Source organism: Pholis gunnellus (genome assembly GCF_910591455.1).
Source record: "Pholis gunnellus genome assembly, chromosome: 17".
NCBI classification, from domain to species: Eukaryota; Metazoa; Chordata; class Actinopteri; order Perciformes; family Pholidae; genus Pholis; species Pholis gunnellus.
In genome coordinates this window covers 11,144,577-11,171,300 of record NC_136544.1, presented here as the reverse complement: position 1 = coordinate 11,171,300, position 26,724 = coordinate 11,144,577, and the positions used below count along the sequence as shown (strand labels likewise).

General features: G+C 45.3%; 1 protein-coding gene across 1 annotated transcript in view; it reads left to right on the top strand.

The window, feature by feature from the left end:
• Positions 1-26,724, top strand: part of sdk2a (sidekick cell adhesion molecule 2a) — a gene marked incomplete at both ends in the record, with an annotated part of 76,889 nt that overhangs the window by 28,494 nt on the left and 21,671 nt on the right. The window contains 14 exons of the mRNA XM_079176977.1: positions 13,388-13,550; positions 15,099-15,205; positions 15,476-15,623; positions 17,792-17,925; positions 21,517-21,628; positions 22,059-22,249; positions 22,514-22,597; positions 22,707-22,901; positions 23,366-23,482; positions 23,740-23,907; positions 24,346-24,448; positions 25,323-25,499; positions 25,798-25,934; positions 26,532-26,679. Of these exons, the coding sequence (XP_079033103.1) occupies positions 13,388-13,550; positions 15,099-15,205; positions 15,476-15,623; positions 17,792-17,925; positions 21,517-21,628; positions 22,059-22,249; positions 22,514-22,597; positions 22,707-22,901; positions 23,366-23,482; positions 23,740-23,907; positions 24,346-24,448; positions 25,323-25,499; positions 25,798-25,934; positions 26,532-26,679 (1,984 nt within the window). The remainder of the gene's footprint in view (positions 1-13,387; positions 13,551-15,098; positions 15,206-15,475; positions 15,624-17,791; positions 17,926-21,516; positions 21,629-22,058; positions 22,250-22,513; positions 22,598-22,706; positions 22,902-23,365; positions 23,483-23,739; positions 23,908-24,345; positions 24,449-25,322; positions 25,500-25,797; positions 25,935-26,531; positions 26,680-26,724) is intronic.

Sequence of the window (26,724 nt, the reverse complement as noted above, 5' to 3'; positions counted from 1 at the left end):
ATCAGTTTCGGATACAGTCGTTTTTCAGAGTGTGGACCATGCTTTATTCATATCTGCATGATGCATGTAGTGCAAAACATAAGCCATAGTGGAACAGCTGATTTATACACATATCTACCTGATTCATCTGATGTTACATACACACATACACACACACACACACACATTGTGGCACTTTAGGTGATGAAGCAGTTGACCAGGTAGTTAGGTTTTTGAGCCCTGGGGCAGTGGCACTGTGATATGAACGGTGACATGTGGCTCCGCTATAAGCCGGACGCTTGTTGTATGCCCTTGTGAAGCCACTGTTGTACACTGCTGTAGCCTTCAAGCTGTTCCGAATGGTCTGATAATGCTAAAGCTGCCCACCTAGGGGTGTTTGCGTGGCTATTTAAAACACACACTCAAACGCACCGTTTTATTTTTTCCCGCACGTACGTATAGAGCGAAGGTGGAGTTATTAAAGAGACACTGATAGCCGCTGGCAGAAGCTGTAGCTGTGTCTGATCGTTCTCTCTAGGAGCCCCTCGCATGAGAGAGTGAAAACACAGCAAGTGGCATCAGAGGCGGAGAGAGCGCCTCTTTCTGCTCCGTTCATCCTTTCTCTTCAACTATCTGCTCATTAGGCTGGAGACCACGGAGCGGTGTGAGGCCTGGTAGCTGCATTCCTACCAGAGAAAAGCCTGACATTATCGCCTATTTATCAGAAGTTGCTGAACTCGTCAATGCATCAATAAATCAGAGATCACTACGGGCGGTCTTGACTTCTAATAGCTTTCTGCCGTCCCTGACACACTTTTATATACTCCATTTTATTCACTTTTTATGTGCTAGGTTGATGTATTTTATCGAGCTAGTTACTACAGAACATAAACTAGGGATTACAACCTTGTGCATAAAAAATAAAAAATCTGCCCCCTGAGATACATGGAAGCAATCTGTTTTTAATATACTCAACTTTTTATTCTCTGCACTGCTTCCACCCTTCGCTTTCAGTCACTCAGTCGGCCGTCCTTGTTGCCTGCCAATGTTTGCAGGAACTGAGCAACATTGTTTTTATATCCTATTATCCAGAGAATTTGCCTGGCCTCTCACCTCTTCCCCCCCCCCTCTCTATTTTACCTTTCTACCTGTTAAGACTTCCAGAAGCAGATGCTGTTGTCTTCCAGGCTTTTAACAGCCTGTCACATCCACTAGCTTCTGCCTTCTTCAAAAGCTGTCTCACGCTACCTTGCTGGATGCACTCCTTGCGGTTGCAGATACCTGCTGGGAGGCGCAGCCGGAGATGTCAAACGTGGACGACTCCGAGGGGGGGGGGGGGGGGGGGGGGGGGGGGACTAAAACAAGGGTCAGAATGATGGAAGGAAAGAGAGTGTATGAGTGAAAGACTGAGGGGTGCCTCTGCAATAGTTTTTATTTTTTTTTTCCTTCTCTTTTCAAAGCTGACGTTATTGATTTTCCTAACCTGAAACACAGCCACAGTAGAACCTTCCATCGTCCTATAGATTGGAATTGATTGCCTTGAGGCTCTCTTGTCCTGTAAATATTTGCAAGGCTTTATTGATTCCATTAGTGGCTGGCTGCTATTTGTGACAATGGTATGGATGGTTGCTGTTAGTAAGACTAAACCAATGCTGGGAGGCCAGTCTTTTCTTTTTTTTCTTTTTTACAGCACATTAAGATCTTGTTTCACGCGTGTATTGTTTTATACGACCTGTCCTTGCAGCCATTACGAAGCAAATGTCCACCTTGATTTGTGTGGCACCTTTTGAAAGCAAGCTATTCGAGTTGATGATATTCTAGCTCACAGTCGTTCTCATTAGTCCGTTTATTCATCTTCAAGAAGGGCATCAATACTCCTTTGCTGCCAGATGTTTCCTTTTATAAAGCCATACACTGAGGATGACCGTAAGGTGTTTTGCTGTGAGGTGTTAAGAGGCCGACCTTGGATGTGCACCTCACTAGCCCAAGCTGATTTCAACATGACGGAAAGTAATGTGGGAGGCCACTGTCTTAAAAGAGCTGTAGTGCCACGCTCGTAAAGCATGGACACAACGCTCATATAGGGGCCCGTGATGTACATACTGTGGGTGTTTCATCTAATCTGAGGAAGCGAGAGGCTGGGAGAGTGCTGCTTAAGAGTACATGGGGAGAACGAGGTGGCCCACGCACTGCTGCTCTGTTAACCCGCATCTCTTCAATGCCCCCCACCTCCTGCATATTCTACTGTTGTCTCAGGAACACAAAGACTATTTTCAGGCAGCCAATCCACAGAAGAGTGGGAAACTGCAGCCCTGCATGCCCCTAAAAGCCTTCATGACTTTTTAATCAGTGGCTTAGGGCTCTGCGTCCAGCGGTTGGAGAGTGGACCCCGCCGCCTGAGCCCCACTCCACGGAGGGATCAAATCCTCCCCGCTTGAATCTCGAGGCCTGTCAAAGCAGTCAGGCATGGAGGCAGTGGATGGGTGGCATCTGAAGGTGAGAGCGGGAGGGAGAGAGAGACGGAGTTGGCAGTGGAAAAGAGCAGTTTGCGGTTGAGAAGGGTTGATGGTAGAAGTCAGCCAGAAGGGAAGGTTTGTAAAAGGGAGAAAGAATTTATGTGAAACTGCTGAGAGAAGGAATAAGCCTGCACCAAAATAGCAATTTCTAAGGCGAGAAAGAGTTTGTTCAGTGAAGTTGTAAAGAGAAAAGCGTTTTGTGTACGTGTGTGTGTGTGTGTTTTTGTGTGTGCATGGTATGGGCAACACATTTGGAAGTGATGGATTGTTACAGCATACCAAACGGAGTAGGAAAGGTGGGTGGTGGATTTTATTGGAGAGCTGGAAAGGTTTTGTGATGAATAATAGTCATGAGTGAATTGGTCATTGTCAGAACCCTCCAGAGCCTATTGAATCAGCAATGCTGGGGTTTTACAATGAGCTTCAGCCATGAAGATCGGCCTGTTGGGTCGTAATAGATGGAAAGTGAGTTGATGGAGGCAGGAGGTACAATAGATGAGGCTAGCTCTCACCACTGGAGCAGCATTTGTCTGTGGGGAAATGGGCCACAGGAGAGACCTATGTTCCTCCCACACACTGTGCAGAGATCAGAGAGCAGTGCGGATGCATTCGATGATCGCGCACAGGCATGTGCACCCACACACATGCCCAGGTGCACGCACACATACAACGTGGCTCAGGGAGGAGTAAACATGCTGTATGGGTAGCATGCTGGGTAATGATGCCCCGTTGACCCATCGCTAATGATCCCCCTCAACTCAGCCCGGAACATGATGGGCTTTGATCTGTCTGTCATTAAGGGACTGTGGCGTACATGCACATCTCTTTAATCTGATGAAGAACTAAAATATACACGGATCAACTGGAGAGACGCATACAGAATGCATCCTCGTTGAATATTTATAATTGCACGCTTGCATGTGAAGACGCAAGTAAACACACTGTACACCCACACACCTCTGCTTTTGCTGTATATAAAGGTCAGGTATACAGACGCTTTCATTTTACACAGACAAACACTTACACATCCACACATATATGCAGGAAAGCACAAAAAAAGCCCTTGAATCCATGACAGAGATTAAACATGTCATTTACTCGCCATGGTTAAAGAGAAGTAATAAATAAAACAGATGATTTATTAATATCCCGAGTTGTAATCCACTGCATTATACGTGTATTAAAGCACATTACTTAGCATTGCATGGTGAGCGTTAAAGTGCTTTTAATAAAATTCTTAAGTGCCTACAGGCATTTTAAAGCAGTGGCAGATCTCTGAGCAGTATCTCTTCTGTGTCTCACTAATGGGACTGATGTAAATATGTTCATTTGTGAATCTTCCCTCCAATTTAGTGCTGCTCACATTGTAGATGAAGATTATCCAAGGATTATGAGGCTTGAAAAAAACGCTATTTGATGTGTATTTATGCACGGCTTATAAATGTAGTAATATGGAATTAGGTCCCATCCTGGATGAAAAATACAAACATGAAAAAAGTGTCAATCCTACCTCCCCCCCTTCTGGCTCCCTGTCAGCTTGTCATTTAGTGATATTCGTTTCCAAAAGTGGAAATTTAGCAGACATTTATAATGTAAATCACAGGCTATAACTCTATGTGGTGTGGAAGGACCGCATTAAGCCTTCAAATCACTCATCCCGTTGCTTGGGCGCCAGTAACATTATGCCTATCCGCTTGATCGTTCACATATTTCAGTGTGTGATTGCAGCCAACAACAGTCGATGCCTCTCGCTTTGTAGGTCCTTAGAGGCGGAGAAAGTTCAGAGAATTAGCAACGTGATTTTTTTTTCTTCCACGCTGGCGTGTTAAGAGCAGTGATGGGGGCGTTGCAAGAACGTGGCGGGGAAAAAAATGCTCTCTGAATACATTAACCTGATGGAAGATGGTGTTCCTCTTTAAATTTATGTAATTTCTAACGATTACCTCCAGGATATATGTGACATTGTGTGCTGACTAAAATTGCTGTGGTTGGAATTCCTTTTTTTAAATATAAAGAGCTCTTGCATATTTATAAGACCGTGTCAAAGAAAGAGCTAACCTTGGTTACTTTCACGAATTCTAAACTCCTTTACACCGTTACATTTTTCTCTTGCATATAAAATGGTCGCGTTGGTTCCTAGAGAGTTAATGGTTTGAAGCCCTTGCCAATAACACTGCGGCAACACTGTAAGCACTGTTAGCTTGAGTGCAAGCTCACGAATATAATGAGAAAAACATCATCAACGTCGTATATTAGATAGCAATGTTGGCACAGGGCTCCAAGCTGTAGCTTATGCCACTGTTGTGATAACTACCAAGGGGTATGGTTTGGTTTTCTTCTAAGACAGCTTGCATTTTTGGGATCACCTTGACACATTATTTTTACATTTGTTACATTTATCATGAGATGAACAGATGACAGGCATTTTAGAGGGAGAAGGGTTTGATTGAATGTATGTAACAACTTTCATTTAAGTTACAGATGGACAGATCTGCCACTTTGTTATCTCAGAATTGTCTACTTAGATAATCAAGAGAAACATACACATCTTTAATGTTCTATTGTGGCTTGTCAGAATTACCATCAAGTCATTATGCATTCTCATGCATGCATAATTTCAAAGTATCCACATAGGATGTTATTAAGCGCGCGTTTCTCACACTAAACCACCCTAAAGGATCATGTGGAGACAGTAGTACAACAATTAGTATCTCCGACTAAGACATTTTTCATGCTTTGTTCAAGTTGCATGCTTCTCACTCGGCACCCGTTACTGTATCTGATAATGGAGATGAGCAATGTGGTGTGAAGTCATGTAAGAGCCAGCCAAAACGCCCCCATTAGCATAATGTCAGGGCGCTCAGATCTGCTGTCTGCCTGCTGGCGTATGAGCCGGCTGCCTCTCTTCACACAATGCCACAGCGCTGTGTTCAGCCTCTGTCTTTCCTCCGGCTTGGGGAGGGCATGCGCACTTCAGAGAGACGGGAACTGGCAAAGGAGGCCTCAGAGGTCAGAGATGTGGCCTGGTGCGATGTCGGTGAGGAGGCTGGCAGCTTTGAGGTTCCATCTGAAGGAAGTGATTTGAGGGGGTGATGGGGTAGCTCTCACACATCACAGGGCAATACTTGGTGATCTAGCATGGATGATGGGAGAAAATAGTGGTCAGAGGGACACTGTAATGTGCTGGTGAGAGAGGCGGTGATGTGACAAGCCCCATTCTGTTAGCTCTCACACTCCAGAGGTCTCAATTAGGAGCGAGGACTCTGTCCTCCCACAGGCTGCCCTGCTCACAAAGGTGATAATGTGGCTACACATCACCCCAGACCTCCACCAAAATTTGAAAATCACATCCATACATCCTCCCCCGCTTCCTCGCCAAAGACCCAATGTTGCTGTCGTGTTAATCTGTGTGGCGCACGGTTAATTTAAGAGACTCCTGAGATCCAAAACCCTGAGTGGATGACGCATTGACACAAAAAGGTATCTGTCTTCCGCAAAACATGTAAATAAAGCATTGCCAACACTCATTGCTGTCCACGCCTGGGCTCAGAGGAAGGCAGTGAGACAGACGGGCAGGTTTTGTAAATGTAATGAAGGGAGATAATAATTCTTTTCTCCGTCAGCTGCTCTCTGCCATTAGCATTTGCTGCCAACTCATGCCACTCACTGCTTGGCGCCCATACACTCACTGCCACAATGATAACAATCACAATCACCAGCCATTCCACGCGCATATATTACAATGGCAAGCGCCCTAATACCTCGCACCTAGCGAAACACTATTAACATGCCAGTGATATCTCTGCAATTCAGAGATTCAAAGGGATCGGCTGGGGAGAATAGCATGGATGGGACATGGCAGTTTGAGTCCATGCATTTTGCCTGATAACATTCCGGTGTCTCTATCTTAAAGACGCGCAGTCTCAAACACAAGGATGAGCGTGTTCACACAAGTTGTCATGCACCTACACACACACATACAGTGCGAGAGATGAAGGAGAACAAGGAGCAGGCAGATTTTCATAATGTCAAGAGCAAAGATGACTCTCCTCCAAAAAAAAGTACAACTCTATCTATATGTTAATGGTGGGAGGGACAGATCCAGATTCTGTGTGGTGCGTCAAGCAATTAGATCAAGACCTGTCTGATATCTTTATGGAGCTTCCCGCAGAGGTCCCACGCTGGACAGGAAGCGCGGCATTGCAGGTGCATCTGATCCTCTCCGCCTCGATGCGTGTGAAATAATGTTTCCCCCACCATACCATCGACTAATTAGGATCTAATTATCCAGGCTAGTGTAAACAATCACGGCAGATGGCATAGCGTGCAGTATTAACTCTAATGACCCAGGGCCCTGTGGAATTCACATTTCACCGCGTTTGTTTATTTCCCTCCATTAGTCTTTGCCCTACTTTCTAAATTCACTTAGGCCTATTTCCAACCTTCTCATGCCTTGAGAAAAGCCGCCCGCCTCCTATTCCCGATGCAGCTCTCGTTGTTTTAGTTTTTTTCTTTGTTGCTATTTCTTCCACTTAATGTCGTTTATCTGTTCTGTGTTGCTTTCTCTTGTTTTTTCGTTTTGTGTCGTTTTTTTTCAAACATTGTCAATTAACTCTCACAAAGATCAAGGGAACATTTGTACCTATTTCCTCCCCCACCCGCTACTGTCTCCCTTCTCCCTGGTGAAAAGGGGAGAGTCGGAGAAAGATGTGTGTGTGTGTGTGATGTGGTGCACAAAAACCTTACTTCTTCTTCCAAACCGTAGAAGCCACCTGTCTCACCTGGGAAATAAGACCGTGATGTCAGTCACACACGCGCGACAACGGTTGGCAAGCCAGGATCATTTCCCATTTTGTTCTACTCAGAAGAGCTCTCCAAACCTCACTTCCTTAAGAAAAAAACAATTTCATATATCTTGTCCCTAGAAGAAAAAAGAAATTGCCATAGTGTCTGGCTTACATTCCTAAGTTGATACATTGATTGTTGGCTCCAAGAATATGTTCACAGCTCGCTGCTACGACACATAAATCGTATTTGAGTGCCCCAAAGGCAGACAAGAATCTGTGCTTTGTCTTTTGCAAAGCTTGGACTATCCCTTGGTGATCAAAGACATAACTTTCCTACATCTAGCTGCAGTTGTTCATTTGTGGTTTCGCCACTGTTCGTCAGACAAGGCTGAGCTGACTGGAGACTTCATGCTGCAGAGGGCGTGTAATGGCGGCTGTGGGTGTGTGAGGTCTCATTAACTGACGCTGGGCCTTGTGCCTGTGCTCCTCTGCGCGCCGTGTTCTCTGCCAGGAGCTGGACTTGCTAATTAGGCTCCTGGATATCACAGACACGTCCCTCGGTACGCCATACAATATAGTGACTCAGAAGGTGCTAAAGAGGAAAGAGCAGGGCGAGGGGGGGATGGAGGAAGATGAAGAGCAAGGAGCGATGCAGAGATCGGAGAAAAAAGATGGCAAGACATCTCGATAGAGAGCTCAGATGGAAGTGGGGGCGAAGAGAGGGTGCAAGAGATGACAACTGATGAGAGGGCAACGAGAAAGAGTATGAAATAAAAATACTGTATCGGGCAAGAAAGAGAAAGTGCCACAGCACACAGAGAGGAAACTGATATTGTGGCGGGAAAAGGGCAGAGAAACTTAAGATTGGAAGAGGAAAAAAGAGGATGGAATCAAAAAGAAAAAGATAGTTCGAGACAGGCGGAGCATAGCGGAGCGGTAGAGAAGCACTCAGAGGAGCAGCGAGGCAAACAAGGAAGAATTCCAAACTGAAAGGATGTGTGTGTGTCTGTGCTGCCCCGCTGAAGTGTGTGTCCGGATAATTCAATCTGCTGCCCATTGACTGGCCTCCCGCTCCGTCTTCGCTCCTAATTAAATCTCCATTTGTTGGCTGGATGCTAGTGCTTCTAATTGTGAATCTGTAGCATCAGATAGACACACAGGCACATCTAGACACACACACACACACATTGGCCCCGCAGCGAGTGGGATCCCAGACACGTCACCGCGCTACATTACACCTCAATTAATCACATCAATTACGCATCAATTAACCCGTGGCGATCCGCTAAACACAGCTGGGATGCAGGCGCTGTTTTTTCTGCGGCGACCTGAGGACTTTTTCTGCAAACATCAAAGCAAACTCATCACCAGTAATAAAATCATTTTACACCGCTTCAACATGAAATCCATACTCCTAACTGCATCTCTCCCCTCTGAGCATGCGAGCATCACTGCATGAGCTTTTAAGAGCATGTCACTTGGGCCATGAAACCTGTATTGCCTCAACATAGATATAAGAGATCGTATATAGTTTGCAATTCTAATGAATGGTGCACCAGCATGTTCTAGGGGGCTATAAATACAAAAGGGGGTAGGGAGACATTGAGGTGTGATGGACTGGCACTCGCATGCGGCATGCAGATGCTGATCCCTGGGCCATTCCTCTAAATGAGTGCAGGGTTAGACGGAGGCTGTCCATCTCCCATCCCTGTCTTTCAGGCCTGGCCTGCTTGTTTGGCTTCGGCTGTAATGGGTCGCTTCACCTTGCTGCCTAGCGTTGGAGGACACCCCCCCTCCCTCTCTCTTCTCATTTCGCTCCCGCCTCTCAATCCCTCACCTCGTCCTGCATCTACATCACTTCTCGATCTCTCTCTTTCATCATTAGGCCCTGCATTTCTCCCACCATCTGTTTCGCCGTCACTCTCTCTTCCTCCTCGGTGTCTTTTCTTGTTCGCTCTCTCTCTCGATCCCTCCCTCCGTGCCCGCCTGTTTTCTGACTCACCTAAGTGATGGAGTGTAAATCGGCGGGGTGCCTGTTGTCACGGTGACAGTAGCTGGTGACAGAGTGACAGTTCAGCCTGACCTTCAGGATGGATCGTGTTTTTGCATGGGGAGGGGGGGGGGGGCGTTAAGGAGGTGGGAATATGTTGTGTATCTATGTGTTTCAGAGCTACATGACCTGGTCCAAACATTGTCATCTCAACTTGTAAAGCAACAAACAACATGTGTGTGTGTGTCGTGCACGTGTGTTTCCATAAGAGAGGTGTTTCAACAGCTTTTAAGATGCTCTTAACCCCTCCCCACCAGCCCCACAGCCCACTCCCTTGCACCAACCCATTACTAGGCCAAGGTCACTGCCATGACTGTTGCATAACCCCCATCAAAGAGGCTAACCATGACCCATCTCGCATGTTAAAGTCCAATTGGAGAGGCTAAATGACGGCACTAAACTCTCCGTGATGACATGATACGCCATGAGGTGGACTGGAGGTGGTCGATGGAGCAGGGAAGTTATGTGCATATATGTACGTGTGTGTCTAGGAAGAGAAAGAGAGGTGGAGAGAAAGAGATAGCAAGGTGGAGTGAGTGGGAAATGGAGAAAGAGTACGCGGATGATAAGGCAGTAGACCTCCAAATGTTTCAGCAGGCAGGGGCTCCACTTTATCGCTGCATCTCAGTGATACAGTTGTGCCGAGTGCCAGCTAGGATGTGGTTACCTGGGCTGAAACCCAGGGGCCTGAGGATTAAACAGAGGGCAGAGAGAGCTCCCTGCTGCTGGAGTGGAGCAGGGGTATGGAGGCGAGGTACAAAATAAGCAAGAGAAAGACTACAAGACAAAAGCAGAATGTGAACGCCGTCTGTGTGATTGCATGCCAGCGTGGCGCAAGGGGGAGCACAATGGGCCTTGGTTTGTAAAGCTGCCCCGGTGCCTGTGGTCTTTGTCTCACAGCCATTAACATGCTGTGTATGCAGCAGGGGACCCGGCTGGAGACATGCCACCATTCAACCTCAGCTGTCAGGTTAGAATAAGGTGTTTTCATATCTTTGGTGAATGGGCTGTTGGGGCAGCTGCTTTGCACAGCAGCCACATTGAAGGTCCTCCTGGTCCTCCCATGCCAAATGTTGGTCTTCCCTAGATCTGCCGACCCGTTTGATTTGGCTTTTATCTGTGCTCATAGTGCTGCAGGAATTCATGGTCCAGAAGGACTGCCCTCTAGCCTTTCATCCGGAGGCCTGAAGCAGCCACTGCTTTGCACCTGCCAAAGCCACCACGGTCCCTTCGTTCATCACTGGAAAGGAGGAGACCACAGTTCCTTCTGGCCAATGCTATTCCATTTCCTCCTCAACCCACCCTTGTCTCATCCAGGAAAGATGTCTGCTTTACCTTGACACAGTGCAGCCAGTTAGCTGCACCCACATGGACTGATGTCCCCCAATCACTGAGTTTATTCTATTGTCCCCTATTTCTACATTCATGTGTGTGCCACGTGTGACAAATTATGGATCAGCTCAGCAATGATAATACAACAGTGGAGGCAAACATGTCCACCTGACACATTAGAAACAGCAGCGTAGTCTTCTACAGTGAGCCTTCATGCTGTACTTATTAACAAAGCTTTGTACTAGTGTATGTGCATGCATGTGGAAGTTCACATCTGCATGAGTTAAAATAGACACTGATGTTCCCAGCTTGATATGCATGAGTACAAACAGACACACATATATATACATATATTTACAGTGTTCATTTGCAGTTGCTGACAGACACAGAAAACAGAAGAAACAGAAAAACCACACTTAAAAAACATGCAGTGTCCACCACAGGCACAAACATGTTTCCGCACTTTATGACCTGTGTGGCTCACTGCGAAGATCAAAAGCACAGTGATGAGGAGAAAGGGGAGAATAAGGGTCAGACAAGAGGTTCTCTGTTGGAAACTCATTAGATGCAGAGGAATTGGTCCTATCTTCCTTCAGCAGAACTGGTAGCGGTCGGCGGCCATTTAAGTTCTCACAGAGTCTCGAAGAGAAGATCACTTACATGTCCTTGATGTCGATTCTGAGCTGCATGTGATCTTAAACAGTGTCTTTTCTCTCTCTCTCTCCCCATCTGGCTTTGTTCCTGAAAATATACACTTTGCTCTAAATAAGAAATTGGTCTCAAGTGCCGCAGATAGCCAGTGTTCAGGGATTCATAATCAGGGCTCAAGTGAATGGGTAATTTGAGGCAGAAACTAATGTGAACACATGAATGGCACTAAAACAGGTAACCACAGTGAAGATCACTGTGCACTCAACTACCCGTTCTGCAATTTCACATCAGTAAATTGGTATTAAGAATATTCCTTGCGTCAGACGAATCATATTCGTCTAGTTTTGGCATGTGCAGGTCTCTAATGTTGGCTTATTGATATATCCGTATTACTAAGTGCATGCAACCACCGAGTCCCTGAACCACCTGGAAGTGGTTGGGTGTTGCCTTGGTGCATTTGTTCAGGCATGAGTAAATGTTTTGGAATTGTGTGTTTGTGTGTGTGTCAAGTAGAAGAAGAAAGAATGCATTTACCAGTGGATGGAATTACATCAAAAGCCACCTCTCCTCTCCTGGGGAAAATAGGGATGGTACTTACATTTGGGCACGGACGGGTATCGGTTTCAAAGGTCTGTTACGTTGTTTGTTTTTGGAGAAGTCCATGCAGGTGGTAGAAAGATTAGCCAGGTAGTGGTGTATTTGTTGTTACCAAACAATTGAGAAAGAGAATTGAAAGACTGGTTTTGGAAACAGAAAGCTTTGAGGAGGCTGTTTGTTTGTTTGCCTCCTTTTGTAAGTGGAGTCCTTTTAAGGGTAATAGAAGAGAGTAAGCTGCAGCTTTCAGAGCGGGATTGTGTGTTCTGGTGTGTATGTGTGTAGCCGACAGTGTGCGCGCTGTGTGAAACACAGAGATGCACAGTCACACTTTTATTTACAGTTTCAATCAGGTTCAATTTTCCGTATCCCCTTCCCTGCCTGAAGAGGCTGCCCGCACATTCACCCAGTTCCACCACGCCGTCCTCTGCATACGCCACCATAAATATTGGGTGTTAACCTGCTTGTGGAGAGAGAAAGAAGCTCCAAAGATCTGCCGTTAGAGTGAGTCAGCTAGTGTGGTAGACCTAGAACCAGGCGTGCTCCAGGCCTTGGCGGCTTACTGCAACTATTAATACAGACTTTAATTAGCCCGCCACAAACACTGGCACAATCGGCTCAGTGTCGCCCGTGGCTGGCGAGGCAGACAGATCAATAGGTCTGATCATGCCTTTTTCATCAGCTCAAATAAAAGCACTCTGTCTCCGAGCTCAGCACTGGACCTTGCGTTTCACCTTAAAGGCTTTCTGTGGCTGCACTGGCTGTGTGCAGTGTTGCGGCTGGGGCCTGTATAATCTGGCTGCATTAGGGAACTATAAAGATAAATGAAGGGCGGCACAGAGCATAACTCATCCTGTCAGAGAAAGGGGTTTAAGGCTGGGAAACTTTGTGTTTTCTAAAGCAGCTCCTACCAACCCCACCCCCCATGGCTTCCTAGTTTCGCACTCTCTCTTCCTCGAGCTGGCATTCTTTTTCTTTTTTTTTTTTGTATGTGTATGTGTACAATCTCTGCTGTATTTTTCCTCCATCTGCTTTCTGTCTATTCCCCTTTCCCTCCTCCCTCCATCTCCCTCTCCCCCTCCCTCCCCGTCTCTCTCCCCCGTCCTCTTCCACTGATCTAGAGGTATGGAAGAGTTCATTTACACTTCCTCTGCTGCACAAATTGCTCCTCTACCTCTTTGCCAGCGCATTTCAGTTTGAAATAAAAGAGTAAGCTGCTTTTGCAGTAACAACTCATTTCATGTGCTTTTTGGCAGGCTTTTCTGTTGACCTTCAAGTTCCCAATCAGTGCAGAAGAAAAATGTAAATAGCTTGTTCTGAGTCCTCATTTCCTGTGAATTGGTGAAATTGTGTGTTGTGTGTCCGCTCGCAGAGGTCACTGAAGAACTACCCCCTCTGACTGCTTCACCTTCTTTCTTTCCCTGTCTTATGTGTGTTTTCACTCCCTTACATTTCTTTTCTTCTCTTTCTTTTTCCAGTAGATGACGTTGCACCTTATTTTAAGATGGAGCCTCCTCAAACCCAGGTTCACCTGGAGGGGAACCGTCTGGTCCTAACCTGCATGGCAGAGGGCAGCTGGCCCCTGGAATTCAAATGGATCTACAATGGTAGCGAGCTCACACATTTCTCCTTGGAATACAGGTGAGGAATGCAGCCTTGCATCTATAATTAGCTTACTACATGAGGACATTTTAGTGGCATTTAATTGTAACTAATAGCTCAATTGCTCATTTGTATTCATTTTCGAGACTCATTTCTATGGATTTATTCAGGACGGATTTGGCTGCATGTCTCCCCTGAGATATAACATTTTGTGTTCAGGGGATTGTCAGATTGTTTCCGATTTGTATCTCGCACTGTATTCACGATGCAGAGATGGGGTGAGCGGATAACACTTCTTTTCTCTCGCGCTGTTTGTTGAAACTATCATTGCTGCAAAATCTAACAATGCATATTTTTCATCAGATTGTGCAGTGTGGGTGGGCTACTTTGCTCTGTCAGCAGTATGATGCTGTTTCACTGACCGAGGAGTTCTTCTGGGCACTTTTTTATTACACTTATACTTCAGCCTCGCATCACAATGCTGAGGAATTCTACTAACCACACAGTGTGTCAAGAGAACGCTTCAGCCTGTGCTAATAAGGCCTTTGTGTGTGTATGCGGTAATGTATCATGTTCATTTGTCCATGTCCAGTACGCTTGTGTGCCAGTGTGCCTGCATGTGTGTGTTCACAAGTCACAGTGGCATTCCACAGTGAAAGTCCGTTTTTTATCTAATTCTAGCCCCGTTTCTCTTCACTCTCTACTCACAGTCTGCTCCATCCCCTAGACATGGACAGACTCTCTCAGGTGGCATTGTCTGATTGCTACCACTGACCCCCCCTCCCTGTATCCCTGTATGTCTCTCCCTTTCTCCCCTCTTCTCCCCCTCGTCTTCTTCTTCTTCGTTCCCCGTCTTTCCTCAGTGTTTGGCTGTGCTCTCACGTGGCTTAGTCTCTGGGTCTGCTTTGCAGGCCAGCCCTCTGCTTGTTATTCTTCACCAGCCCTGATCAAAGAGGAGAGCTGGAATCCATTTAATCAGAACCCCCCCCCCCCCCCCCTTCCAACCCACCCTTACCGTGAATTGCAGTGCAGGGGGAACACGGTAGGGGCGGACTCCACACTCCTAAGTGGCTGTCGCAACCCAATTAAAGGGGACTCAGCTTCTGGCGTTATCCACCGAGCATTTCACACACACACCATTTAACATGAATGCACATCAGGGGAGGGACGGGAGTTAAGGGCGCCAAGGACTAACAGGTGAGAGGTGCTCACATGATTTGATTCAACTGACTGGAGATACAGGATAACAATGGGGCTTTTTGTGAGTCCTGTCAGTCAGTCAGAAACTCTTTTAGCCTTTACGCTCCGCTGCGGGACTTAAGATAACGTTCGTCTTTCTTTAGATTGCCATCTGCTGTTCCTCTGCGCATCACCTCTGAATCACACTTGGCTGCTCCGTTAAATTCCTAATTTGGAGCATCTATGTCTCGTGGCTAAGTGGAATGCCATTTAAGCCGTGTTTCAGGTGCCCAATGAAACATCTCGATAAATTTAGCATCTTGAGTGTGGGGGGGATAAAATGACAAATGTGTGTCGGTCATGCTGATGATGACTAATGGCACTTTGTGTTGTGTGTGTGCCCATTAGGTACCTGATCCCCTCGCTGGACCGATCGCACGCTGGCCACTACCGCTGCATTGTGAGAAATCGAGTGGGTGCTATAATGCAGTGCAGTACTGAAGTGCAGGTTGCCTGTAAGTGCAGGTTTCTTACCACACATCTGACAGAGTAAGGGGAGGACACTGTTTTTGTTAAAGGTTTGTCAGCCACAGTATGTGGATAAGTCACTCTGAGTAAAGGAGCTTAGCTTTTGAAAAAGGTACATAAAATGTGGTAATAATGACGGTTCTTCTTTTTCATCTTGCTGCCATGCATTTAAAACTTTTTCTCTTCTAGTATTAACTTTCCTCTTTTGCTCACTTTCTTTGTCTCCCCTTCTTGCACTCTTCCCTTTATGCTGCTAGATATGGGTGGTTTTGTGGATGATGAAAAGTCTCAAACTGTATCCCAGGGTGAGGGTGCTCTCATGCAAGCGCCGCGGATACACAGCTTCCCCAGGCCACAGATCACCTGGTTCAGAGACGGACGTAAGATTCCCTCCAGCAGCCGCATGTAAGTCTCTAACGTGGTTTGTTTGGTTTGAGTGTGTGCATGTGATTTTTTGTGTGTTTCTGCACGTGTCTTAGCACCCATATAGGTGTTGGTGGTGAACGCTGAGCTGCTGAATGAGAATATCTTTCACTTCAGAGAACTCCAAGAAGTTCAATACTGTTCACACATTTTCTCCAATCCCCCACATTGGAGACACACACACACACACACACACACACACCATGAATGAAGTTGACCTGAGGAGTTGATGAACAAATGTTGGCGCAGGCCGTGTTCACCATTGACTCACCTCGCAATGATAAAGCGGGTTATTATATCGCCCCTATTGACTTTGCAGGCGGAATGATTGAAGGTTAGAGATAGAGCGGGCAGCAGGGGAACCAATTAGACAAAATTGGACAAAAGGCCTCAATTGATGATATGTTTGACTGACAGCTCTCACCCCTTGGTGCATTTGGGTGTGGGAGGGTGTGTGCATGTGCATATGTGTTTGTGTTAAGAATCTGTGTGAAGCTGCGTGTGCAAAGTGGGAGTTCTGCGGTTTATTGTATGTCTGTGTGGGCTAAGCTTCCAGTATGTGTGTGTGTGTGTGTGTGTGTGTGTGTGTGTGTGTGTGTGTGTGTGTGTGTGTGTTAGATAGCTTTTTTTTCTTGGCTGAATTCATGACTGTTCAGGTATGTAATTTTCCTGAAGAGACACTGTGAAGGTAATCACCTGAGATTAATTTTGCCATCCAGACAAACAGAGGTAGGCAGTCCACAACGCCTCAGAAACCACCCCCTCATGCATAATTCAGCAGCGAGCTCTCCCATGTCGTAGCCGGCATGAAGACTTTCAACCGGAGTAGTATGCTCTCCCTTAAAGAACGGATTGGTGCGTTTACCCTCTGCCTGCAGGGCTCCAAAAAACACAGCACAAGCACGGAGGGAAATTGTGCGAAAAAAATCTCAACCCCTTCCATGAATGTTCCAGACCGATTCCAGAGCCGGTTGCTATGTGGCGGACTCTTATCAGTAGTGAAGCGGTGAAGCTTTGCACCGTGACAATGAGAGCCACTGACAGGACACTCTGCATTTACCGCCTGTTTGCTCGCTTTGTGTCAGGCCACACATTGATATTCACAGGCTCGTGTGTGTATATTAGTGTTTGTGTGTTTGTGTAAGTGTCTGTTGACTCGGTGAGAGCCACGGCTCCTAATTGTCCAGGAGTGTGTCTGTTTATCCAGCACCGATCAGTCAGATGCTGGCAGATACAAAGAGCCTAATCTGGCCGCGTGCGTAGCGTCAGCTCTCATTTAATGGGCCCCTCTCAAGCATTTGAGCCCATCAGCCTAACCAACGTTCAGCCATTCTCGAGGCACAAAAAAAGATTTTAAAGGAATTGCTTGGCAAGCCAGCTGCTAGTGTGTTATCTTGTATTATGTGTTGCTTGTCAAAATTACTGTAAAATCAAAAATCCATGTTAACCCCAAAAGACACTCCACAGATCAACCAAGCTAACATGATGCTAATCAAACTCAATATATTGACTTTACAGCATTTAAAGACATTTGTATCTATTGCTGGTATCTGTCTGTTGCTGCCCTTCATCTCTATACACTGGGGCAGGTTGCTAAAAAGATTGGCTTTGACTGTGGCTTACATCTTACAAATAGATATGTAGACATCTACGCAAGTTCATCAGTTGCTCAACGCTGTTGTAGGACCAGTTCATTTGTCTGGATATATTAAGTATATCACAAGACCAGCCTCACCTATCTTAACCTCCGTAATACAGCGAGTACAGTTACTTTGTATAAATACTCAAGTACTGCAGAATATTATGTATAACAAGTAACAAGAGACATTGTGAACTATTCATTTAAGACACTGCAGTACCTTGTAGATGGAAGTGCTCATAAAATTGGTTTTGTGTGCTTCTTTTAGACGTAATTTATGAGGAAGTGTGTGTGTGTGTGTGTTTGTGTGTGTGTGTTTTTACCCTCAGGATTTATTGACTGTGAGAAACCGCTACTCTGTGGTTTAATGATATGAGTGTGTCTGTGCTTGAACTGCATTCACCTCTAACTAAAGCCGTTTCTGTCTTTATTAGGATGAGGTTTAGGATAAGTGATTGGCCATGGTGTCAAGTAATGCTAAAATAACGTGTGTGCGTGAATATTTACTCAGTGCCATCACCCTGGACAACACGCTGGTCATCCTGTCCACGGTGGCACCTGATGCGGGACGTTACTACGCCCAGGCAGTCAATGACAAGAATGGGGAGAACAAAACCAGTCAGCCCATCACACTCACAGTGGAGAGTAAGTACACGTGCACGCGCATCGGCACACATTTCAGGCAACAGGCTTCCTCGTCCGCACAGCGAAACACACTCATGACCAGCAGATTGTTTGTGCCATCAGCAGATTGCATTAACAGGTTGTTGCAATTAAAAAAAAGTCTTACTCCTCATTATTTTTCAGCTCAACACACATATTCATTCAGCACAACCGCCTCACAACAGGTGGCTTGGCGAAAGACAGTAGAAACAGACAAAGCGCCCTCTACTGGCTTGTCCTCTCATAATATCACTCCTTTCTGCCGTTTCTTCTTCTTCTCTCTCTCTCCAGCAGACGTAATCATACTCATTACCTACAATAGTTGTCCCTTGTTCTGCAGTCCTCCGATAACCTCTGACTCTGGCAGTGAGTTACGGTCATGGGGTGTGTGTTAAGTAGAGCTCCAGCATCGCTTCTCCGACTTGTTGGATGTACGGCCCCATAAAGTGGACCTTCGGTTTAACCGCTCCCCACAAAAAGCCGATTTATGAAAATGACACTGAGCGAACGGGGAATGATTAAACACGCTCAAGCACGCACATCAGATTAGAAGGTCGGCTTCACTTATATATGCTCACGACTTAAAATAAAGTTTGGCATCGCTCAAACAAACATGGTTGCTTGTCCTATCATTAGTGTTTAGCTGAACCTGACGCTTCCCCATCCTCCCACCAATTTTCACCTTCTTTCATCGGAACAAAGTCACTGAAATTCTCCCACTTACTGATACTTTCATCTCAATAAAATCAGTCTTTCTCACCACCAGCCACTTTAAGGAGCCACTATATGTAACTGGCTCTGAAGATGATGTTTGTAATAGTATTTTATGCCACATATAATACAGCCTTTGATAAAAGATATCACAGAGTCCTTTGTGATTTACATTATTCATCTAACGGAGTTTGGACGATCATAAGAGGGATTTTAACCTTCTCCCATGCAGAGCTGCACATTTTTAATATCAGCTTCTCGCTCGCTCCGGCATCTGCTCATCACATTGTTAATACAGTGTTTACAATTCAGTGTTCAATACGCATGACACAGCAATCTGTGGGGACCAGATATCACTGAATCTGACCTTGCGGATCACACAACCGTAGTTTGCATCTGAAAGTCAATAAGGTTTATTCAGCTGCATTTGTTCATAATATTTAGCAATTCTGTGGGGAAAACACAAAAATATGCAGTAGAGGGAGCGTGTTGTTCCTCAGGGAGCATACAAATGAGACAGAGCTGAGTCTAATAGTCGAAAGCAAACTGACATTGGCTAATACTCAAAGTGGGCAGATGTTTCGCTTTTTGTTTTCTTCTTCAGACTGTGAAATTCACTACAGCTGACTTGGGTCTATAATTGTCTTTGGACACAGACAGGTGTAAACAATATGGTGACATTAGTAGCAAGGATTTGCTATGCAGGTCACCATGTTGTTTGCTTTTCCCATTTAATTAGAAGATTACACACTTGAGGTATTCTCAACACTGAGAGTTTATGAACTGCAATACATTAATTAGTCTCTGCCAGAGAACCAAACATGTCTTCTGGAAAGTATAATATGTTATTTGACTAATGCATTCCCAGTTTTCATTGTGTCATTGGCAAACATAGACAACATTCTCAGCCAACTTTTCAGGAATTTAACTTAAATTAACAAACGTGTTTATTTTGTATATTTACACAAATCTGTAGCACATTCGATGAATCTTTGATGGATATTTAAGTGTAAAGCACTACATTTGAAGGGGACCATTTCGGCTTCAACACGACAATTACAATCAATGAATCATGCATGAATTATACAGTATTATTATTTATTATTATTATTATTATTGACAGTATGTGGTGTTTATACCACTTCTGATTTCTGACATTATCATCTCTTGTTCTTGCTCTTCATGGTAGAAGATAAATATAAGTGCTGATACAGTTATTCTTCTTCCGTCTCCATCAATCACTTCTCCTCCTCCTCTCTCTATGTCTTCTCTCTTCTCCAGTACAATACTATGTACCAGGAGCTCAGAGACCATTAGACCCACACCAATCAAACGTTCCACATAATCTCACAAAAGTCTCAGGAAACGAAAATTCAGCCTGTAATATTTTAATTTTAGCCAATAACTTGACTCAAGTGATTTACATTTTTCCTCATGAATTTACTCTTCTGATGACTTGACAGCAAGTTGCTCTTCATGGATTGCTGGGCCTTCTCTATGCAAATGAATGATGATGTCAATACTATCCTGGAGATGATGCTTGTACCACCATGATGAAATGAATTCAAAAATCTTTCTGTCAGCTGCAGTATTGCAGAATTGATCTATTTACTTCAATCAATGCATCAATCATTTGCCTCCAAATATTTTCTTTTGAATATAACAAATGTAGCTGTTATTCGCCAGTCTCTACACTGCTGGCTTTAAAACCCACTGAGTTTGTTGTCCAGCAAACATCATGACCATGCATTTCAAGGCCGGGGTGCACCACTCAATGTGTGTTTATGCTTTGAGGTCATTTCAAACGTCTTCATTTTGAAATGTTCTTTTCCTTCCAGCTGCTTTTGCCTGAAGCTGTACAATAGTTGACAGTATCTGGATCAGCTAAAATCACTACTTTTAAACACTGTTAGCATCTTGTTGTAAACATGTGTACTCAAGGCTATGCTTTACATTCATTTTAAAATGTAAAGCTCAGCTTCACAGTATGTGGCATGAACAAGAATCTATGCTATGGGAGCACCACAATGTAAATTCACATGGTTAATTGTACTAAAGTGGGCTTTTAAAATTCTAATGCAACTGGAATTCATTTAAGACTGTACAGCTGGAGAGTTGAACAAAGCAATCAAATGCAGAGCAGAACCAAACAGCATTAACCCGTCAGGCAACGTTTTTAGAGGACGCTTTGTCATTACGCTGCTGAGATTCCACATAAATGGGTCTTGAACGGGTGTGATTTACACGGAGGACGGACAAAATAACAATAATGATAATAAAAAGTTGATTAGGGGCCCTATTAACCTGGGGTAGCCCTGAAAAACACTTGCCGCGCGGACCCACATGGGCGAACACAAACACGCGTGCACGCAGTACACACACCGTAAATATGCTGTAAACGTGCAATCACTCAAACACATACAAGCGCAAAGGCCCGTAGCCGTACTCTGGGGAGGTGGGGGAAAATGAGATCAGATTCAGAGAGAGATCACTGATTGAGGGCAGTGAATCGATGGTTGGCTGGAGGCTCCGTGAAACCTGTGAGTGATGGTGCTGCATTTAATCGCCTTTTGTGTTTGTCTCAATTATGCTACATAATGGCTTCTAACACCTGGGCTAACACCGTGCTCAGGAAATGCTGTGTGCACTAGAAAAGGGATCTAAAGTAAAGACAGAGGTGTTAATAGTTGGCGACAGCATACTGCCTATCCTGCTGGTGATAGTGACAGACAGTCGGTCTCTATGTGAGGAGCTAGCCGTGCTCAGTTGGCTATATCAGACAGATGCACAGGTTTAATCTGAGGTCTCCATATGGTTTATGCTTTTTTTATCTACTTCTATGTGTTTCTGTGTGCTTGATAGATGTTGGAGGACCCGCAGACCCCATCGCCCCCTCTATCATCATCCCCCCCAAGAACACCAGTGTAACCATGGGGAGAAACGAAGCTATCATGGAGTGTGTTGCTAACGCAAGGTACATTTGAACACAGACACACATGGACACAGACAAATATACGTGCACACAGATAGACCGGCAGACATTATCAAAACACCTTCTCTCACCCCCACAGCTGATATTTTGTGATTCAAATGAAACTTGAAACCTTTTGTTTGAACGTGATAGAAAAGCATTTTGTACATCTCTCATTTTGTTACCTCTCCATTCTTCTCTTTGATTCGAGGCTTCACTCTGTTCCCCCTATCTCGCGCAATCTCAGTCCTGAATTCTGACTATTATCTCCAATTCAAAGACTTAATCAGAATGACAGATGCATCCCATTGCTCCATCAAGGCTCTGTAACCTTGAAACAGAATATAAATCTGTATTAAAACCAAAACTGCCCTCCCTATCTCTTGCTCTTTTTTCTATATTTTTTGCTCCTTTTCATCTTTTTCTCTTCCAGGCCCCTCGTCAAAATGATTATTACTTGGAGGAAAGACGGGGTAGTGGTCAATACAGGGATCCGAGATTTCGGCCGTAGATTGGTCATCAGTTTGCCTGCAGTCACTGATAGCGGCTACTATGAGTGTGAGGCGTCCCTCCGCAGCAGCAGCGTCCCCTCAGTCACTTCTGGGGCCTTCCTGCATGTTCTAGGTAAATAACCCACAGCTTACATTTTAAACTTGCACAGATCAGCTGAGCCCATACTATCCAAATATTGCATCAGCATGCTAACCCCCATGTTGATAGAACATTTTGTTGCCATTTTATACTTAATTGAGTTGATGCCGTTATCTAGAGGGTTGCAAATGCTAGCTCACCAGACGAGGGTCAAGATAAAAAAGCAGAGATGATTTGTGAGTCGTTCTTAAAGGCTTTAATGCTGCAATGTTTTCTTCCTTTTCCTCTTTGAAACAGAATATCCTCTGTTTGTAAAAGAGCCGCCAACTCACATCAGTGCAGAGATGGAGAAGGTGGTGGATATCCCCTGTCAGGCACGAGGTCAGACCGTGGTGTTTGTTTTACTGTGTGCTATTGCATGTGGGGGGAAAAAGAAAAGGGTCACAGTGACGAGGGGGGGAAAAAAATTAATCCTCTCCTTCCTCTGCAGGCACGCCGCAGCCAGACATAGTGTGGTATAAAGATGCAGTGCCCATCAGCCCGGTAAAGATCCCCAGGTACAGGGTGTTGGTAGGAGGCAGTCTACAGATCAACGGTCTCCTGCCAGATGACACGGGGATGTTTCAGTGCTTTGCCCGCAATCTCGCCGGAGAGATCCAGACAAACACCTACCTAGCTGTTACTAGTATGTCCCCTTGAAAATATATCAAAGCTATCTGCACGACTGCTGCTTAATTCTGCTCATCTTCCCCTCTCTGCTCCCTCCCTTTTTTATTCTTGAATCCGCTCCTCTGTTCTCGTCTCTAATCCTCTTTTCTCCCTCTCTCTGTCTTGCCTCCTACACCCATCTATCTATATATCTCTTCACATTGACAGAATTGTCTACTTGGATGCTCGGGCAACTATTGGCTATTTTTGAATCAGAGGAACGTGCAGGACAAGCAGAGCGATGGATGCGGCTTGTCAGATTCTCAGAGCTGTCCCTGAGAATGAGACCTGACAGCCGCCTCTTTTGTCAAGTCTATTAAGCTCTCAGCTGGCGTCTGCTTTATTAAGGAGAAAGCTGTTTATGTCTCTCATTATCACCTCTGTCTCACCGTATTTTGTCTGTGTCTCTTTTGTGTGTGCGGCTGACCCCTCCCCTGTCAGGTATTGCTCCCAACATCACCGCTGGCCCCTCTGACAGCGCCGTGATTGACAGCATGTCAGTCATTCTGCATTGTGAGACCTCAGGAGCCCCACGACCAGCCATCACCTGGCAGAAAGGTGAGTGCGCTAACAGCACGGGGGTTCCGAGGCGGGGTGTTCATTATGCCGCATTTGGACTTGTCGAAGTAGACGAGAGGGATGGAAATATGCATTTTCTCCAAACAAGCTTTACTTGTTTGCTTTTGCTGCACCGCTTTCCCTACTGTTTGTTTTCTCTGACATTTCTCCAATACCCTAATCTCTCTTTCCCCCTGTTACCCGTTTTGGTCCGTCCTCCATCCCATACCATCAATCACTTCCACCGTTGCCTGCAGGTGAACGTGTCTTGGCCAGTGGCTCGGTCCAGCTGCCCAGGTTCACCCTGCTGGAGTCGGGCAGCCTGCTAATCAGTCCCTCTCACCTGTCTGACGCTGGTACCTACACCTGCATGGCCAGTAACTCCAGGGGCATCGACGAAGCGTCATCTGACCTAGTGGTCTGGGGTAAGCATAACAGAAAGTGAATAGTCTCTGCACATCGCTCATATACCCCTGTGTCCTCATTTTCCACCTTGGACTTGTGGAAAATACAGCAAACTATGAGTCCAAGCTAAACCTCTGCAAAATATACCAAAATAAAATTAAGCATCCTTCTTCTTTTAATCCATGACTTATTTGCTCGTAGATGCAGTAAGCACCTGGTTGCTGGAGGTCATTGTCAGGATATTCTGAATATATAGTCTTAATGACTCATGCGTGGACTCAATTTCTGTGCATAAATCCACATATCAGTCCTTGAAAGCCTACGGACTCCACCCGTTGGAAATACGGTGTGATTCACCCAGTTTCAGACAGACATTGAGTGAAAGACATCCAGTAAGCTCTGTTCAACCCGCTGTTCAAACACAGTCTCTAAATAACAAGCTCTGTGTGTGTTCGCAGCGCGTACCCGCATCACTAAGCCACCACAAGACCAGAGCGTCATCAAAGGGACCAAGGCCGTTATGACCTGCGGTGTGACCCATGACCCAAGTGTCACCGTGAGGTAATGACGACGTTCATATCTTTTGGAATTTTGTCTAATTTCTTGTAATTTTTTTAAATCACATACAATTGTTATAAATGTCAGACATCACATGCTTTTTTTTTTGCAGCTGTTTATTGACGACACCCGAGTTTAGAAAACAAGCTTGTATATTAATGTTGTACTTAATTAGTTTATGGAATCTGCAAGAGCTCTTGTTGTGTTTATCTACCCATAAGACCTCCTATGGGAAGATTTCGAAACTGTTCGAGTGCGATTGTGGAATTAGTCCATCACTTCTCCTCATTCTTCAGACGGTCTTGATCATGATAGAGTGTGTGCACATGCATCTGTCTCAGAGGGAGTGAAGTGATGTCTATGGAGCCCAGTGATTAGAGTGCCTGTCACCTGTGGGCCCACGGCATTGATCAGATCGCGGGGTAAACAGATGAATATGTAAACAGAGTAATAACTTCAGACAGCGCCTTTAATTAAACGCAACACAGAGGAGATTAGCTGGAAAGCCTGAACAGTCGCAATTAATCAAAGGAGCTCCTGGAGTGTATATGTTTATATGAGTGTAAGGGGGGGGTGCGGTATGTGCGGTTGGGTATATGACAAGGAGAGAAATGCATGGAGGAGAGGGTCTGTACTGTATGTGTGACATAGAGAGATGGTTTTAAGATTCAAATCCCTTTCCCATCAGCCTCACAGGGCTTTTCATCGGTGTCAGCGCCTTCTGTGTTTTGCTGTATGAACTGACGCAAAGCAAACAGATTTACTGTCACAACACTCAGATACAGAGTGTTACAGTGTGAGTGTGTGTGTGTGTGTGTGTGTGTGTGTGTGTGTGTGTGTGTGAACTACTCTTACATACGTATGAACATACCTCCAGGCACGTGTGGGAGAAGAGCGGCTCTGTGATTGACGTGAGCACGTCCCCCCGCCTGCGCCTGGATCCCGACGGGACCCTGCACATCTCCCAAACGTGGTCGGGTGACATCGGAACATACACCTGCAGGGTGACCTCAGTGGGAGGCAATGACTCCCGCAATGCCCACCTCAGAGTCAGGTCTGCATATTTGCCTTTTGTCTCCCTTGTCTTATCTTGCCATTTGTATATTTTTTTTTCTTCTCATATTTATGTCTGACCGGGACATGATGGATGGATGTTTTCCCCACTGTCGTGTTTTATCGCTGCTCTTCTCTCTAATCCATCAAATCCTCTAATATTTACAATGCAAGGCTCTTGGCTTGGCTGTTTAATGCGGTTATTTGCTGCCTCTCTTGTCTGATTCTATTTCTCTTTATCACTTTGTCTCTCTCTCACACACACTCACACACACACACACACACACACACACAAACAGGCAACTGCCCCATGCTCCAGAAAACCCAATAGCAGTTCTTAGCACCACAGAGAAAAGGGCCATCAACCTCACATGGGCCCCGGCCTTTGACGGCAACAGCCCCCTGATCCGCTACATCCTGGAGGTCTCAGAAAACAGTGAGTAGTTCAGATGCAGTTATTGTTTCTTGTTAGTCATTTTAAAGCTATATTTTTACTTTATACACTCATTTGCTACCCATCTTATTATTTGACATTTCCATTGTGTCCCTAAAATTGGCAGCTGCGTCCTCTCTTACCCTCTGTAATCAGTATAACTCAATTGCCTAACCTGTACGCTTTTTTTGCGAGTGATCAGGGGAACCAAATTTGGTTGATGCCCAATGCTCTTGTCTTCCTCCCGCTTGACAAAATCAAAGAAGTGTGAATGCTCTCACCCGGAGAGTAAATTGTTCAGCTATTTTTTCATCGAAGCTCAGGCTCACTGAGAAGATGACAACTCATTAGATGCAGACGGGCTCTGTTTTTGGGATAATTGAATTTCAATCTGATATTTAGAGCGAGTGTATACAAAATAAATGACTTGCTTTTTATCAGTAGCCGCAATATTATTACTGAAAATGACACAACGGTGTGCCATTATAGTCGGGAATAACAGTGCTGAAGAGATTTTTCTCAAAAATGTTCTCCCAAGGTCATTTACCATTCACTCGCTATTACTCACAGCTGTCTATGTGTGCGTCTTCTCCACCTCAGATGCCCCTTGGACGGTGCTGCTGGCCAATATTGAGCCAGAGTCTACTGGGGTCACTGTTGGTGGCCTCATCCCAGCGCGCTCGTACCAGTTCCGCCTGTGCGCCGTCAACGACGTGGGCAGGGGCCAGTTCAGCAAAGAGACTGATCGGTGGGTACTGAGCTGAGCTGTTCTGCATCTACTGAATATTAAAGA